The sequence below is a fragment of the Perca fluviatilis genome, chromosome 18 (assembly GCF_010015445.1).
Source record: "Perca fluviatilis chromosome 18, GENO_Pfluv_1.0, whole genome shotgun sequence".
NCBI lineage: Eukaryota > Metazoa > Chordata > Actinopteri > Perciformes > Percidae > Perca > Perca fluviatilis.
Genome location: NC_053129.1, coordinates 2996175 through 3015428, shown reverse-complemented (window position 1 = coordinate 3015428; position 19254 = coordinate 2996175). Strand labels below are relative to the sequence as shown.

At 40.3% G+C, this 19254-nt stretch overlaps 1 protein-coding gene across 5 annotated transcripts in view; it reads right to left on the bottom strand.

The window, feature by feature from the left end:
- Nucleotides 1–11993: 11993 nt before the first annotated feature.
- Nucleotides 11994–19254, bottom strand: part of epha7 (eph receptor A7) — a 99445-nt gene continuing 92184 nt past the window's right edge. For 4 of the 5 annotated variants that reach the window (XM_039782014.1, XM_039782015.1, XM_039782017.1 and 1 more), the window contains exons 15-17: nt 17161–17354; nt 16368–16523; nt 11994–14188 (exon numbers count right to left, since the gene is read on the bottom strand). In XM_039782014.1, the coding sequence (XP_039637948.1) occupies nt 14074–14188; nt 16368–16523; nt 17161–17354 (465 nt within the window). In that variant the 3' untranslated portion in view covers nt 11994–14073. Of the gene's footprint in view, nt 14189–14894; nt 14997–16367; nt 16524–17160; nt 17355–19254 lie in introns of all 5 variants that reach the window. The other variant, XM_039782019.1, reaches the window with a different exon arrangement.

Below are 19254 nucleotides of genomic sequence, written 5' to 3'. Positions count from 1 at the left end.
ACAGCAAGATCCTCACTTTTTCAAAGGGAATTCCACAAATCAAACTTGTTATGTCATTTTGTTTTTGCTGCAGAAGTACAACTGTATGTATTTCATGCTCCTTACCTGGTACCTGCATGGGCAAGTCAACCTATTGGTGGGCCTTAAAGACAATTGAACTGTTGAGCCCCTATTCCTAAAGCATGACAGGATAAAACCACTTGACTTATTTACACAGTGGTTTTAGTCATGATTATCATTGAATCAATATAGTGTACTAAGATTTCCATGTAGTACAATCGTTTATGTGGCGGATTCTTTCAAAGAGCCTCTCCTGAGCTGGAACCCGAGCGGAGCTACTCTCAGCTAGCAGCGAGCTAATGGCAGCAGCACCATCACTCATTCTGCTCCACTGTGTCTTTGAAGAAACCGCTGCATCTGCCAAATCCATCAACCAACAGAGGCATTTGCCAGCCTGTGAAACTGATCATCTACCTTGCGGATTGCAGACCATAGCGCGGGGGGGGAGCCATATTTTACTGCCTCCTTAAATACTTACTGCAGGAAGGTGCCACAGGCCCGGCCATAAAAATGACCCCATGAATCCAAGGCAGCCAGGCCACTCTCAATCAGCCCAAAGCATCCTGAGAAACTCTGAATACATTCGTGTGATGGATCGGACTACAGCTGCAACACTTAATCAAGATGAAATTTAGTTTCAGGAAAAAAAGCAGAATGGTAAAAATAGTGTTCTTCAAGGTAATGCGGGCAGATTTGCATTAGAAACACATTATCCTTTAATTTCCCAGGAACAAATGATTGTAATCAACTTGTGGTGTACTTATCTATGCTATTAACCATACACACTTTGGCCAAGTTTTCCCTGAGGAAACGTTTTCGTCTAGCTATGATAGATAGATAGATAGATAGATAGATAGATAGATAGATAGATAGATAGATAGATACACTTTAGATGACTACTTAAAAGTCTCTGACAAGAACTGAACTCCAATGAACTGATTGATGCATTAGCATTTACTTACTATATAAAATAAAATAAACTGTACGTCACATGGCACCTCTGCTTGTAGCTCTGTTTTAGCTCTAACACCTTAGAGAAACATCTCCACCAGCTACAGCGGATTTATCAGAGCTTCCAGGCAGTTAGCGTGCAGCTGCAACATGTAAAATAGGATCAAACACATCTAAGGGCTGCTTCACTGAAACCAATGGCTCTTTATACAAAAAAGCTATGATAGACATTATTGCTTATTCATTATGTAAGTGTTGAGTTATGTTATTTAAAAAATGGGTCCATTTAGGGATGTGTGTTGCAAATGCTGTGGTGTGTGGCATAGGTCTATGCGAAGTACCTGTCCCTTTACAATAAAACATGCAAAAAACACAAAGAACTGTATTAACACTTTGGTAATAACTTTCAACAATATCCACAACATAATGAGAATGGATTGATGCTCTCTTCCTACAGGCAAGTCAATGGCTAAACTTTTGATGAAGCACCAACTCCTTTTTAGGATACAGGGCCTCTTTCCCCAGAAATTACCTCCATTTTTCTTCAAGACAAGAGCAACAGATTAGGCGTGAAAAGTCTACTTTGTTGCATCTGTAAATACCACATTATATTTCCCCAAAGGAATCACCTTAACCGTGAAAAGCAAAGCCTTTGTTTTCTAAATGGGTCATGATCTGTTTTCCCTGTGGAGTCCAACAGGTAAACCATTAGTCAGGCCTGCACGTTCCTCCTAATCAATTTACACAGTTTAAAACCATTCATCTCCATATTCCCGTTTGACTTCTATATTAGATGCAAAATGTCAGATGCTGTAATAATGGTGAAGCGGGGCTCAGGATTATTGCAGAATTGCCAAATACAAATGATTTCTTTCCCAGTTATTTTCCTCTGGCAGTCGGCCAGGTCCCACTGTTTTTCTGTGGCAGTGCATCAACGTATTGGAGAGATGGAGATGAAGATATTTTCTACTCTGATATATAAACATCCAATATTGTGATCCATTAAAGAGTGGTGATAAGGTAAAACTTGTAAATATAAACAATTGTAATATTTATCTGCAATAACTAAAGCTTTATTTTGACTTCTGTATAAATGGGGTATGCAATTCCTGCAGTGGTTACGCTCCGTATCTACTGATGTGCACTTCTTCAAGAGCAAGAGCTATTAGGGGTCAGCTTGGGCGGTTTGTGTTATCTCCAACAAGTTTTGGATGCTGGAAGACATAGTTGAGTGACGTCAACATGAACGAAGTTGGGTAAAAATAAATCATTTTTTAAAATTTTCAGAAACACATTTAGGGAAGATATCTCTAGTAGAGCTGGGCGATATTGAGAAAATCAAATATAACGATATCTTTGACTAAATCATCAATGTCGATATTGCAGCGATATTGTAGGGTTGACTATTGGTGCTTTCAAAAAAATGAGAGTTTTAATAAATAATCACCAATAATGTGGATACAATGGCTAAGTGGGTAAAGGCAAATAATAAAACACCTATTAAGTATGGGATGTTCAGAAAATGACATCACTTTTCTGTAATGCAGCCTTTAAAACCAGGAAAAGACAACACTGGCATCATATCACAATATTACGATATCCAAAATGTAAGGTGATATCTAGCCTCATACATCAATGTTGACATAATATTGATATAACGAGTTAACGCAAATGCCTTTTATAACTAAAGTTATTTGCATGTACTGTTGATGTGAACTGAGTTACCACCTGAGTAGTCCAGTCTCAAACACCACTTGAGCATTACAAATTTGAACATTTAAAACAGATGAAAAAATATGGGATTTATTTGAGATTAATCGCGACTAGCTTGGACACTAGGACACTTATACAGACATTATACAGACATTAATCACCATTAAACATTTCAATCAATTGACAGCCCTAATTAAAACATGATACAACCCAATCACGTATGATGCATCTGTTTAGTTGTGGTGGTCCTATGAACGGATGAAATCCAACGCTGAAATACAAATCAAAGCCTACATCGTAGGACTTGCACCAACCATACATCTGGCTTAATATCAGCCAAAATGTCAGTTTGGCTCATTTATCGGCTCTATCAAAAGTATCTGTGAGTTGTTAAACCGATATTGGAAAATCTCCTTTTGAAGAATGATGGATTTTAAGACACGGTGCATCTCTGGTTACCATGCAATACCACACTATAATACCAAATATATGACAACCTCAAAAAAAGGACACACTACGTGCTGTAATATTTAAATTAACTCAGAGAAACAGAGACTAACAGTGAAAAGAACACTTTCTTTATATAGTTTTTATTAATGCTGTTTCCCTGGTCTGATTTTTTCCCATCATATATGCAACACTTGAAATGCAACAATGCATCGGTAACATATTCTCTTATTGTAAATTAATGATTTTCTGTCAGAGAAAAACATTCATTGCAACTATATGACCTGCCGGTAACTCAACCTATATACAATGGGTAATACAGCACCAGCCAAAAGATCTTTACGACAGCAGGTGTGGTAAAAACACTACCACTTTTGTCCAAAGGGGTCACTATAATTAACACAAAACAAAAATTTCTCATAGTCACTGTCACATAAAAGCAATGGTTGAAATGAGAGGTAGATTAGTCAATGATTGATACTAATTGATCATGTATGGATAATAGATTAATTGTTATTTCTCCAACTAAAAGATCATTTTCTTTTCTTTATTTCATATCAATACTAATGGGTTTTCCCAACAAACAAATCCAGATGTTACGACACTGACATTGAGGTAGCATGAATTTTGCAAGTTGCCTGTTGTGACATGTTCAGCCTGAGGCAATAAGAGAAGGCCCAGCACTTTGTACAGTTTAGAGAGGACACATTTCTGTCATTGATCAAATTCTGACACTGGGAAAACAGAAGAGCCGGAGTGAGGAAAACAATACAGCACAAAACCCTCTTTGTATTGTACTCGCTCAGAATATTGCTAAAATATTTATGATCAAGATGACTTTGTGTAGCTTTCTCCCTACTGTATGCCAAAATGTGCAGGTGTTCATACTTCATAGATAACATTTGAAGCAGATGGCCTTGGATGAATAAAGGCTATTGTCTCTGATGATGGGTTTGAACAAGTTAACAGCTCTTAGTTAACACAATTTAGTCAGCAATCTTGTGGAATGCATTATTATGTGAATTTAGCAAAGAAAATAACGTGTCCCACAGGGGGCCATTGAGTGTGTCTCTATCTTTTTATGTGCTTATTAAATTTGCGCATAAGAAAATCAGAGTGTTTAAAGTTTAAATATCACTGAGCGAAGAAGACTGAGTCCTTGTCTTAAAATTACTTGTTCTTAATATTGAATTTGCCATGGTCGACCACAACATATTACTAGACAAACTGACAAACTAGGTTGGACTTTCTGGGACATAACTGTTTTGAACCCTCCTTAAACAACAGTGACTTATTTGTGTCTAAAGTAATTATACAACTGAGTGAACAAATGTGACATGCCGAGTTCCCCAAGGCTCCATTCTGGGGCCTCTTCTGTTAAACATCTACAGTACATGCTTCCACTGGATCAGTTTATGGAAAACAACAGAATTATATACTGTGACCACACACACATTTACATAACCATATCACCAGAATATCACCAGGGTACTATGGTCCAATAAAAACATTAAGTAGTTTTTGGATCCAAAGAGGAATGATTAAAAGTCAGTGTTCTGCTTTAATCGACAATGTTAAAAACAGACAAAGCCAAAGATCTTGGTGTAGTCGTGTACTAAAGCCTTGTTCACACGGAATTAGTATTACCTGGTTACCTCTAGTGATGTGTAATAATTACGGAGGTTGTCTGTGATCATAATCCCGTGCGAATCGGGCATGTTTGTAATTTGTCAAGGAAAAATTCCCCCGCATATACCTTTTACTGAACACCGAGATCCTGTGATAATATTAGTCCCGTGCAAATCGACGTGTCTGTGATTTGGCAGGGTAGTATCATTTATTCAAGGTTTATGTTTCCTGTTCACCTTTTTATCCCTCTTGCGAAGACGGATATGGAATTGCGGCGGGCTGTGGACGCAGCCTTTCGTGGCCAACCTAGTCTGGACCACAGCCCGACCGGAGCCCTCCGTCCCCGAGTCGATGCGCTCCCCCGTGAAAGCGAAACTCAGATGTGGGGGGGTAATTTCTAAATCACACAAGGTCCCCAGAAGATACATATCCAACTGACTTTCAACAGCCACATTACGTTTTTACAAATTACAAAGTCAGCTTATCAAGGGTTAAAGGACTTATGTCTCAGCAAGACATGGAAAAACTTCTGTCAGACAGCTGCAGCTGATTCAGAACGCTGCTGCTCGAGTCCTCACTAAGACCAAGAAAGTGGATCACATCACTCCAGTTCTGAAGTCTTTACACTGGTTTCCTGTCACTCAAAGAATTTATTTCAAAATACTACTGTTGGTTTATAAAGCACTGATTGGTTTGAGGCTGAAATGCATTTCTGATCTACTGCTACATTCGGAACCATCCAGACCTCTCAGGTCGTGTATGCTTTCTGTCCCCAGGTTAACAACTAAACAAGGAAAAGCAGTTGCTTTTGGTTTTTATGCTCCACATATTTTGAACAAACTCCCAAAAAACTGCTGGTCAGCTGCAACTCTCAGTTCTTTTAAATCAAGGCTGAAAACCTCTTTTTGATGCTGCCTTATTTTTTTAAAAGTAATTGTTCATTTCTTGCACTGCAACTTTTATTCTTGTATTCTTATTTTATTGATGCTGTTTTTATATTCACTTTAAAAGGCAATGTTGCTATGAACTATGGACTACTCTGGATTTTTGAGCCAAATATCTATCTTGAGATTTTAAAGCCAGGCCCTAAGATAAAGCACCAGATCATGGTTTCCTCCAGCACTTTCAGACTCTTACTGCAATACTTCTGCAAATGATCTAGCCATTGAAGCAGGATCAGACTGTGCAGCGTAAGTTAATGGGAAGTGAGGAGTAGCCACAGAGAAATACATGGAAGGAAGCCAAATTTATGTTTAAACCAGACACAGAGAGAGTCGAGCACTATTGGAGACAGCGTGTTGCGCCACTTCTGGTCTTACCAAAATAAATACTAAAACTGCTGAAAGAACTGGAAGATTAAAGTACAAAACAGGAAAGTTTGAAAGGACTGTTTGGACATGGATGTATGTACAAACTAGTTTGCAAGCATGTCCACAGAGTCTCACAAGCACATACACACACAGACCTCCATGGCATCTGTAAGTGTTCTCCAGGATAAGATACAGTAAATAATACAAAATACACTGTGTCATGATTGGTGTTCATTTAGTTAACAATAACTGGGATGAAATATATCTGAAGAACCTTTTTCTGTGATGTAGACAAGACAATGAGACAAAATGAACTATGAAACAAACTGTCTAAATGTTAATATTTAAAACGGGGGAGGGGGGTAGGATAAAATGCTACTGTTAAAAATGTGTGGCCAACAACATCACCTAGGTTTTGTTTGTGAGGCCTAGAACCTCTCTAAAATGAACCAAGATGGAAATGGGATAAAACATATCCAGGTTCTTAAAATCAGGGGTGAGCAGAGCCAAAAATACACTAACCAAGGTTTGAAACTTCAGACATTTATTTAGATAAAAGTATAAAAACCCAAGCCCAAAGTCATCAGCGAAGCAATGGAAAAACAGCGCGGCTTCACAAGGGGTCGTACGCCTCGACTGGCCTCTTCCAGGAGCCTCGCTTCCTCCCTCTGGCAAAGCCTGTACAGGGAAAAACTCTTTTTAACATTCACTCACTATTCAATAGCATATAGCTACACAGTACAAACACTGGGCTTTAACGGGACTTACGCGGAAGGGAGGGGTTATATTCTCTTCCACTTTATGACCAACATCATTAAATCATTCATGAATTGATGATCAACATGATAATGTCTTATTGACATGTAAAAAGTGCAATGCAAGGGATTTATCACAACCTGTTCTTCAAACGTGGCTTAGCTAATCAGGCTGCCATGCTGTTGTCAGGCTAATGTGATCTGGTTATGTCTCATCCAGCTACTTTGGTTTGTCAGTCACATTTAGTGGATTGATTTGTTCATGCTGGGTTAAGTTTGTGCTCTTATTGTGAAACAAAGGCAACATGAGTAGAGATTCATAACTATGATCAGCGCTCATATGATTGCACTGACATACCTTACATTTCAAGATTCTGTTTACCATTCAGCTCTTAGATTTATAACTGGGTCCCCATATGGCACTCACCACTGGGTTTTATATCAGAAAGTAGGATGGCCCTCCCTCTCTGTCAGATGAGATCAGCACTTTCACCTATTTATCTATAAGGGATTGTTACAAAAATTGCCCTTCTGCCTGTCTTTACTCCTGAGCCAAAGACACCATACTCAAAAGACTCGTTCTCAGGATTGGCTGACACTTTCTGTCATGTTTCACAAAGAGTTTTAACAACACTGATAATATCAATAATATTATAGCAATAATATCACATCCATATAGATATAGTAGTACACAGCTGTTTAAACATGATAAAATATATGAAACTCTGGTATCGGATCACTACTTTTGTCAGTCTATACTCAAGTTCAGGTATCAGAATCGTATCAGGAAGGAAAAAATGGTATCAGACCATCTCTACCAGAAATGGACCTCTGCCTGGGTTCCTTATGATTGGAAGTTCTTGCCAGCAAAAAACTGTGTCTTACCTTACAAATATGAAAATAAAACGGGCCACATTTTCTTTTAGAGTATATTTAACTATACGGACCATTTCCAGTGAAGTAATCATTGTATCTATACTTACGAAGTACATTTCATAAATTGCAGTATTAAAATGACAAATCTGTTTCCATTGGTCTGATGAAAGAACATTTTAGTTGAGTTTGGATAAATGAGTGAATGAGATGATATCTATGCAGTTCACTCCAAAATGTCTTGGTCATGATGTTTTAAAGAGGGCTTTGGGACAAAAACTGTTGTAGAGGCATTTTGAGCTAGCTTTGAAAAAGTCTAGAACCCTTTAAACAACAAAAAACAGTCAAACTCAGGCTACATCTACATTGCTACATTTTGGTTTAAAAGCAGATATCTTTTGCCATGTTTCCTCCTCTCATTCCCCCTGCTCTGGTGTTTCTCCCTCTCATTCCCCCTGCTCTGGCGTTTCCCCTCTCATTCCCCCTGCTCTGGCGTTTCCCCTCTCATTCCCCCTGCTCTGGCGTTTCCCCTCTCATTCCCCCTGCTCTGGCTCCCTCATTCCCCTGCTCTCCATCCTCTCGTTCCCCCCTGCTCCTGGCGTTCCCTCCTCATTCCCCCTGCTCTGGCGTTTCCCCTCTCATTCCCCCTGCTCTGGCGTTTTCCCTCTCATTCCCCCTGCTCTGGCGTTTCCCCTCTCGTTTTCCCCCTGCTCTGGCGTTTCCCCTCTCATTCCCCCTGCCTCCCTGCCTCTCATTCCCCCTGCTCTGCTTGCCCTCTCATTCCCCCTGCTCTGGCGTTTCCCCCCTCGTTCCCCCCTGCTCTGGCGTTTCCCCTCTCGTTCCCCCTGCTCTGGCGTTTCCCCTCTCATTCCCCCTGCTCTGGCGTTTCCCCTCTCATTCCCCCTGCTCTGGCGTTTCCCCTCTCAATCCCCCTGCTCTGGCGTTTCCTCCTCTCGTTCCCCCTGCTCTGGCGTTTCTGAGCCCCTAAACCGGAGACATTAGGAAACACTTCTGACCCGTTCTGGTTCAGAATCTGCGGGGTTGTGTTTCAGTCTCAACGGCCGCAAACAGAGACCTTTGGCAACACCGACACTGACGCCAACGTTTCTCCTCCTGATTGGGTCTTATCAGTCGCAACGTCTCGTTCTCTGAGACTAAGCTACCAACGCCAACTACCAGCAGTGGGCGGAGTCTCCACGCTGCCTCCTGTTCATGCCCAGTATACCAGAATGTTGATGAGATATGAGGTTTGGGCATGTTAGTTTGAACGGAGATTAAATCTTCTACCGGAGCTAAAAACACTTGTTGCATGGCGATCACTTTTGGCTTAAAACTCTCCTTAAAATCCAAAACATAGCAATGTAAATGTAGCCTTAGTTCTCTGTGTAGGAAGAACATTCCAACATGTGTTCTTATTAATGGCTTAGAGCAGCTTTATAAAGTCATGGGTTACATCTTATAAACGCTTTTTAAAAGGCCGCCTCATTAGAAAATGCTCCCATTAAATTCTGTGGCATCGGAACAGACACCCTCTCTGAAGCTCTTAAATCATTAAACATGTCAGGGGGTCTTTAACCTGGACGTCTGACTCTAATGTTAATAAACTAAAACTAGACTCAAATAGTCACAATGTTTTTTGTCAACATTTATTAAAGAAGAAAGATGTAGTTGACCAAATATGACCAAAACTCACATGGACGTCTGATCCCAAGATTAAAAATTAAAAAAAAGATCTAAAAAAAATAGCTGAACAAATGAACACCACCCCTGGGATGAAAATGATTCAGGGTTATGATAAAAACAAAAACACTGCGAAGGACACCAAAAACTTCTATAGAGATTGTATTATATTTCCAAAAATATATGTACAGTCTATTACAAAGGTTACAAAGCAAAATGATTTGTCTATGTAACAAGAAATTGTCTAATTAAATGATCTTACAGTTCGGCGTTTGGGGAAAATACTTTTGACCAGTAAATGTTCTCAATACTTTTATCACAGAAAAATAAATAATAAATTGACAATTTGTATTACTGTACAACAAACTAAAAGTCTAAATCAAAAACAAAGTCAGAGTAAAGATGGAAATCCTATCAGCCGTCTTTGGTCCTAAATGAAACATTATGTACAACTGAAATCTTGTGGGTGACAATAATTCATCTGCGAGATAGAAAAATATAGTGCATTTTCAATGTATTCAGAGCTCTCTACTGAGTAATATGTGTAAAAAACAATATAAATAAAATGTACAAGTTTTACAATTAGAACATATACAAAGATTCCCTCAAATCTAGTCTCGCTCTGACACAATCAACAGTGCTGCACTCTTTGGAATCTATCCACCGTTTCGCCAGAGCGCTGGAACTCATTTCCAACTGCTGAGCCACAAGTTTTGAAAAATAACTTCATACTTTATCTGCTAGTCCTGATTCGAACCCACCCTCTGCACCCTGCACGTGTCTGTTTCTTGCATTCTTTTTTTTTTTTTACATTTTGTATTCTTTTTGAGTTTTTATGCTGAAATAGAACCACAACAAAACGTTTCCTGTCCAGAGCTGAGCAACCTGAAGTTTAAACTGTGGATGAAACAAGCTGAACGAGACAGAGACGTGACTTCTGTTGGTGAAGGGTTAGAGGTGACTTGGACGTTGAATCGATTGTATCCTGGCTTTAATCTCAAATTGGCTCAAACTGCTGTTTTCCCCAGCACAGAAAAGAAGAGGACAGAGGCATTCTATCCTGGGGTGTGAGGGGCCTCCAGGGGCCCGGTTCTGAAAATCAGAGCAGGGATTGGGGGGGGGGGTGAGAGAGAGTGCTGCCTGTGAACTGGGGAGTTTGTGCTGACTGAATGACTTTATGCCCGTTTTCAATTCAAAGGTCTGGCCAAGGCCCAATTGCTGAGCTTTGCTGTATGGATAAAGGGAGGGAGGGGGTGGCTCAGGGGCTCGGAGCAGGTCAGGGCTAATTCCTGGTGTCTCCTCACAAAGGTGAGTCCCACAGTGAAAATGGATCCAAGCATACACTAAGCTGGGTGTGATCGCGGAAGGCTTGTATCATGTGGACATGCCGACAGTTTTGAGGTCATTACTTAGAATTCCTCATGGGGGAGACAGAAACTACGCACTATAGCTTTAAGATCCGTTCTCAGGAAAACAGGAAATGTAGTCTTTTTTGTCGGTGGACAACAAGACGGGACATCTCAGCCAACATGTGGTAAACAGTGGCTCAGACAGGACCTGGGGAGTCTCACCTGGTCAAATCTACTGGGCATTATTCATAAAGCCAAACTCAGCACGTAGTCATCATCATTTACTTTTTTTCTGTTTTCAGACAATAGAACAAGTATAAAATATTAATTTGATTGCAGATCATCAATATTACCTGTTAAAAAGGCAGTCATTCCTATCCAACTGTGCTAATGAGATCCAGAGCTGATATAATTAGTTCATGAATAGACAACAGAAAGTGTATGACTGACTAACGCAAAAGTGCCAAAAACTCTTATTATATTGCTGGATGTTTTAGTCCTCCATGCTAGTTAATTAAACATATCTTGTTTTCCCCCCCTTTTTTTTTTATATCCCCAAATAAAAAAATAGGTTGCCCCCCCTTTTTTTTTTTTAGACCAATGGATTTACTTAGAAGATAATAGGCAGGGTCATTTATAATGGAAACACTCGTTAGTTGAATCCCAATCATCACTTTATGATCACAACGTTATCAAGATAAACAGGATTAATGAGAACACCTGTATTGTGTGATGAGCTACATTAGCATTTAAAATCAGCGGTCACAGAGAGTTATGGCCAAATTATACTGTCTGCGTTCCAGGGGTTCGTGAGGTCTGCACGGAGCCCAAAAAGCATAACTGTGCAGACAAACACAAAAGTGTTTGCTGTTTTTTTTATCCGTTTCAAGAGTATAGCTACACCGTTATAGGTGACAGACTTTACTCAATAGTGTCTTGGCAGGCTTACATCTTTCCCTCACCTTTCACATGTATCCACCCTGGAGACCCTTTTCTAAAGGCTCCAAACCATATTAGTCGGGACATTGGGCCAAAACGGACAGAAAAACGTGTTTGTAGATGTAGCTGGCTTATTGTGGATGCAGTTTTTGAGATAATGGAGAGAATGGAGAAAGCTAGTCATTGTTTTACTGTTTGTCAGTGAGGTCAGGGTTGATGATTCCTGATGTGGTTATGCTTTTTCTTTGCATTTGAGATTGAAAACTGTAGAAAGAAATTACCGCATCTTTGAAAAAAAATAGATTTATCTCAAGTTGCAGCAGCAGTAGAAAATATGGACCCTAAGAACATCTCTTTACATGACAGCTGAATAACTGCATTCTCTTATCAAAGAATACTGCACTAAAACATCCTCAACATGGAAACTTTCTCCTTTTTTTGTATGTGAAGTGGAGACAGATGGCAGCGAATAGGTTGATTGGCTTTTAGCACATCTTCTGCAAAGCCTCCTCTCGTCTCTGTTCCCCATACAACGCCTTATGGAAGAAAAGTGGAGCAATCTTAAGAGACACTATAATGCATGTTCTGTCACATCTACGCCTGTGAGGGATGAGCGCCGGAGACGCATGAATAAACAGGGGAGCTGCATGGCGGCCTACAGAACTGGGACGGTGGGATGTAACAGCACGATCTGCGTCTGACTCCAGCTCCATCGGTTGGTCTGACATTTTCAGACCTATACCCTGAAGGGGCTCTTCGATTCGTGGACGGCGCGTTGTTGTCGAAAGATGATGTCAGCATGGCTAATTGGCACCTTCCTTATGTTTCTAATGGTGCCTCTTTCATCTCTGTAGCCACTCGAGTCAACATTTCCCATTCAAACGTTTCGCATATCATAGTGGCAAAACACAACATGATGATTTCATTTGATGACTTGGCACGGCTGTTTTCTGAGCACTTTTCAAACCATTTTTAGGTCAAAGAGTTACTTTCCTTTCCTTTCCTAACCTTTCCTTTCCTTTCATTTCCATTCCGGCGGTGACGGACTCTTTCCAAAGGGTTTGTCTCAGCACAGAACTCACATACGATAAAACCTAGCACCTTAAAATCTCAGGTCAGGACCATTTCTACCTGGTAATTATTGCTCTGTTTAGTCTGTCTCTCCTTCTGCTGACTGTGTCACTTGTGGCATTAAACCGTGTCCGTTCACTCAATTTCACCAGTTCAAGTTCCAGATAAAAAGACATCACGCTACAAGGAGAACATAAAAGTAGGGAGCTTGTCCACCCTTTAAATGAATGCAGAAAGCATTGCCATTGAAGTGCCTAAAATAGTGGCAATACTTCATCAACACATTTTAAGGCAGTATTACGTCTACACCGTTTTTGGATCCACCCTTAAAAAATTGTATTTGCAGCTGAACAAAGCACCGAAACAAACACTGTGTGTGCAACATTTTAGGCAAAATGACGGCAAAACAATTTGCTGTGGCTTCAATTTCAATAAAATCTTTCAACATTCTACTCAATAACCAAGTAACTGTTCTGCGTTTCCTGTAGTGAACACTAAGACAAAGGATATTGCTACTCTGATATAAAAGTCTGTTCAGTGTTGCACTCTTCAGAAAGTTCCGCAATAAAAATAATTAAAAGGTTGAAATCACGTCAAAAACCCACTCCTGTAGGCTGCAAACAAGCGTGTGAGGATACCGTTTTCACTTCAACAGCACATGAAGGAAAACATGAGTCACTGCAAACAGTTCAAACAGTCCAGCATGTGTCAGCACAAAAAGTACCTTTGAATCTGCACCTAAAAAGTTCCCTCTGTGTTTGGATAAAAGAGAGTTTACCCTGTTGTCAAGTCCAAAAATAACTGCCACACGAGCCACAACATGTCACCGTGGCACGCAGAAAGAAAATGAACAAATCAGAAAAAAGGAACAAGTGAAACCACCGCAAGTAGTTCTTCTTAAAGGAAGTCCATAGCCTCGGTGTGCACTTAAATCATTCATTAAGTGAAAGAAAACAGAAGCGTCAAACTCCTTTCCAATGCGCCATTTGATATGTGATTGAGTTCATAAGCGCTTCTAAAAAAACAAATAGAAAAAAAGAAGAAGAAAAAAGAAAGTCATCTCGTCCAGGTAGTTTCTTTTTTTTGTTGCTGTTTTTTTGCCCTTCTCCTCTCTTTAGTGCCCTTTAAAGAGGCGGACCACAATCCTTCACTGAGGAACAAAGGAATGATTTCGCTCCAGACACAGCCGGACGAGTCAGCCAGAACACATGTCCGTTTACATTGACCATTATCCCGCTCCGGTCCCAGGCACTGCTCCAGATAAGTTCTGTTTTCGGTTCGGCCCGTCACAGTCGGTCACACCTGGATACCCGTGCCGTGGAGATGCAGCATCTGGGCTCTCATAGTCTGTATGCTGCTCATGATCTTTTTCTGATGGCCCACCAGCGTGATCCCCAAACTCATCACGTCCCTGCGAGACAAGACAACACATCAATCAATGCACCGCACCACAGTCTGGCAAAAGAAACAGCCTCAGCTTTTTCATTATTGTGAGTTAGGGTACAAAAAAGGCAGCTGAACACAGCATTTATTATTATAAATCTCAATAATGCATTTTAACATCAATATCAAGGCTGATGTAGTAATAAAGTATGATCTTAAGTTTTTTTTCTTGGGAAGTAGGGGTGGGGAAAAAAACGGAAATCGTATGTATCGTGATTGTTTTTGAGACGGTTTTAAAAAGTGATTCTTCTTCCATAGAATCGATATTTTCTTTACCAATGATTGAACTAAATATTTCCTGTTTATACCATACCGCCGACGGCAACTACATCGTATCTGTTTCCAGCAAAACGGAGTGAAAGCAGAAAAAGCAGAAAGTCCATATAATGTTCTTCTGACATGTGATGTGCATTCTTCTTAGAAAACTATTAGTTTTTAGAAATGTCTCATGATATGTTGTCTAAATAAGTGTATTATTCAAATGTTATTTGAAAATTGAAAAACTATTCTAGAATCACAATAAATGAAAAAGTGTGTTTGGAAAGTCTATTTGAACCCTTGAGCATTTTATGGGGATGTGGAAACATATTTTGACATCTCACGGTCATTGGAAGTTGGGATTAACAGACACATTTCTTTCCTTTGTTTCGTCGCCTTGGTTTGCTAAGGCTTACCCAATATAATGTCTTTCATAATGCCTGCATGATATTCCAGGTCATTCGCAGGTTATATTATCGATTGTGTGAGCTTGTTCCAATCTGTCGTCCCCAGCACACCTATGACACAAGGGAAAAACATCTAATCACTGGCAAAAAACCAAGGCTGAAGTGCAGGAGCCTGAGTGTAGTTTGTAGGGGGCCGCAGATCTGGAACGAGCTGGATGAAAACTGTGAAACTGTGAAAAGTGTCGCATTCGGTCTCCATCTCCAAGAAAAGCCTGAAGGAATTTGTTGAATATTCCGAGTGTTATATTTGTACTGGGATTGTCGATATTTTGTGATATTGGCTGTGCTGAGTCTATCGTGACTGAATTCTTTTTTTACTGTCTGTATTTTGTGGTATTTGTCTGTGTTGTGTCTACTGGGTATTGAGTTTAAAGTGTCTGTATATTCTTTAATGTTATCGGGCCCCCTCCAAAAAGCTTTTAGTAGCTTATTTGTGGTTCCCCATTTCACGCGGCCTACATGCCTAAAAAGTCTGGGCCTATGCTCAGTGCAGTAAAGCAGTTCATGATGCTCTCGAAGAAGATGAGGACCCACGACATGAGAATGTCTGATATGGAATTGTAAGACACTATAAATAATAAATCATTTCACAGATCTGGTGTCCGAAGTTTATTAAAATCCCACACATGGCGTTGATGGGTGTTCCAGTGTACCACAGAGCATCACATTACTTTATCCTGTGAGATTTTGGATCATTTATAAAAGCTAAACCAACATGCACAGTAGCCGGCAACTTACTGTACTTGTGGGTGTTGTGTGAAAGGAAAATAATAGGGCAGCAACAGTTGTTTTTTTTATACAGAAACTCTCACTTATCAGTTCCCAAAAAAATCTACTTTGCTGTTTTTTCTATCTGTTGTAATGAACAAAGTCGATGACTTGTGTTCACATTATGGGAAAGATCTAGAAGGCTGTTAAGTTGTATTGAGGGTAACTAAATAAAAAAAAACAAAAAAACCCAGCAAACATTAAATATTTAGTGTATGAAAAATGCTTTTTCTGATGTAACGACAAACTCGGGAAGTTGTGCTGTGGAAATGTACATTACACTGAATTAATGAAGACAACAAAAACACATGGAGGAAGTGCCGAGTTTGCAATAAAAGCCTGTTAAAACAGGAGCAAATCAATGACCAGGGAGGCGTCTTAATAAAATATATAGAGTGATAAATCAGGGAAGAAATAAAGACCGGGTTATCTCTGCAGTTTGGGTAAATAACGGCCCAGGCCACTGTACTACTAATAAACCTCATGGGATGGCAGTCTACCTAAAGTGCCTGAATACAAAATGCAATAGTGTAAAGAATGTGTTTACTCTGGTTGGGATAGAAGGAAGTGGAGTGTAGGAGAGATCACAGCCTAACTGTGGCTGGTATTAATGTTCTCTACTGAGGCTTAACCGCTGGCTTCATATCTACTTACTCGATTGACATCCTGGCCACAGATTCCAGGGAACTGTAGCCAGCCGCTGTGAAGTTGTCCCTGTATCGCTCCATCTTGATGGCTTCCAGCCACTCTCCCACTGAGCAGAAAGCGGTGAAGTCTGGTGTGCTCTGATCCAACAGTGGACTAATTGGTCTGCGGGATGAGCACAAAGTGATGTTTATGTCTTATGTGAAAAAGGAAACGTTCCGCTGAAAACACAATCAAGCAGGAGACGAGACAAAGTGACTACCAACGGCATCCAGCGGTGCAGGAAATTGCGAGAAGGGGGAAAAAAACTAGCTGATTGGAGGCTTCAATCAATAAGAAATTCACAAACAGATGCAGCATGTCGGCTTTCTTGCTTCTGAAAAATATTTGTGTCAATATCTTTTCAATCTGAATACATACACCACATACAGTCTCTGTGTAATGAAGGGCTTTTGAACCAGCTGTAACCTCTGGATCTCACCTCTGGAAAGTATGTTCTGAGTGCTAATAGAATGAATCTGACAAACGTCAGACTGAGGTCTGGAGTTCCCACTGCACTTTAAAGTACCAGGAACTCATTACAGAGATTGATTTAAAAGCCCTACTATTGACCATAAAGCCATGGAAGCTGCTTTGGGGTATCGATCTCCTGGGATTAATCTTTCATCTGTGAACTACAGAGGCTCAATCATCCACTGGACACATTGGATCATCCACTAATGCACTAAAATAAAAGTTCAAATTCTTTTATTGTATGAAGCCACATTTTAGAATGATTCATTCAGGCTTTTTATTGCCTCACCTTGTACATGTTCCCACTGGGGTTTTCAAGGTGTTAGGGTTGCGGATCATCTTATCAAGGATGCCAACTATCTGATCGAATTTGGGACGTTCGGCTCTGTCCTTCTGCCAGCAGTCCAGCATTAGCTGATGCAGGCCTGGCGGACAGTCCATTGGGGCGGGAAGACGGTAGCCCTCCTCTATCGCCTTTATGACCTGGAGAATGCAAAACAGATGGAGTCATTAATATCAGCTTTCAGTATCATCCTAAACCCAAACCCTTCACAGTCAGCCTTTAGTATCACCCTCACTGTTAAGTATGAGCCTTTAATATTACCCCAACCTCAACCCCCACCCCAACCCTAACCACCAAATCCCTGACCCAAAGTCTTTAGTTCTCATTTCTGTCTGATATGGCAACACATTCTCACTCCCATCACGTCACAAAGCAACGCTTGGTCAGGTGCCTTCGGTGTTTGTTATTGATAAAAGTCTCCTTTGGCGTCATATTTAAACGCGTTTGGTCGGGACTCTTGGCGTCACTTTTTGACGCTCTGGGTCAGGACGTACATTTAACGGACATGTGGCACAAGAACGGGATCGTTAGGGTTAGGAAGGGATCATGGGTGGGGTTACAAAATGTACGTTTCAGTGACCTGGGAAAGTCCTGTGTTGTTTGACCCATCCACTACCCCAAACAACCATTTAATTTTTAGGATTTATTACACTTTTATTACTATTACACATTTGTTACACTTACAATGAATTTGCCATGATTTGTTGGTGCAAACATAAACATATTAACCATTAATGTGAAATAAACAATTAATACAGAAACAAACATGTACAATATAACTGTTTAACATTAAGAAAAACAAGGTTGTATGGATTAGTGCAGGATGTTTAAAAATGTTGAGGGATGTGCAAAAGTTCAGGATGTATAGAATGTGCAGAGGACAAGATGTATGATTCAAACTTTTTGTCAGTGGGGGGGCCGGGGCCTTGTTGATGAGGCTGAGCAGTAAAGTTGGTGAGCAAAATGTTACAATAAGTCATAGCTGATAATGGCCATATGAGATCCAGAATGGAATAAATAAATGAACTTTCATTTGATGGTCATAAAAAGGTTGTGTGATTTATTCAGTTCAGGCACATTACCAAAATTAGACCTTTTCTCTCATTCACTGATTCTGAAAAGGTTATGCATGCTTTTATTTTGCCTCAGCTTGATTATTAGAGGGCTCAGTCGGAAAACAATCTGCTGCCTTCAGTTAGGGCTAAATGCTGCAGCTCGGCTTTCAACCATCTCTTTGGCAGATGGGATCGTATTATATCTGTCCTTGTCTGTCTTTACTGGCTGACTACATTTTTACAATTGATCTCAACATTTTACTGATTACCTTTAAGGCACTACAAGGTAAGGTTACATTGTAGATATTTGGTACGTTCAGAGCACTGACCAAGTTGTGAGTTGAATTTCCCACATTGTTCATGCGTGTAAACAAAAGGCTATATTTATACAGCTGTGATCAATAATAGAAAAGATCTTTGCACGAAGCCTTTTAACCTAGTCTCTTGTCACTCTGCATCATGCATGCATTTTGGCAAAGGGTTCATTATAAGTCAATGCTGTGAGAACGGCAAGTGCAGCGTGCACTTTGATTCAAGCCCCTAGCTCCCCTTCCTTTATTGTGTGGATACGGAGCTGTGTACGTTTCTGCATATATTCATCAGCTACTTCTGTCAGGACCGCTCAGACAAGAATGAGTCATGGAAAGGAAAAGGTGTCAAAACACTGAAACTGTGGGGGGAAATGCAAATAACGTTATTGCTGTACCCTCGGAGGTTTGCTGACATCTTGACAAAGTGCAAACATTTCTGACATTGATGTCTGTCAAGTAGCCGAGCGTCCAAACACCACATGCGCCACTTTAATGCCCGGCCATCTTGTTTAGCATTTCTAACATCTGATGGTTCAATCAGCATGCCTCTGCTTTGGAGTCCCGGAGAATCTTAATAATGTTTAGGCCTGACGTTGTGGGTGCTAAACACATATAGGAATCTTGAGGCCTGAACTAACTCGCCATCTACCATCAATCAAAATGTGCCAAGTGTC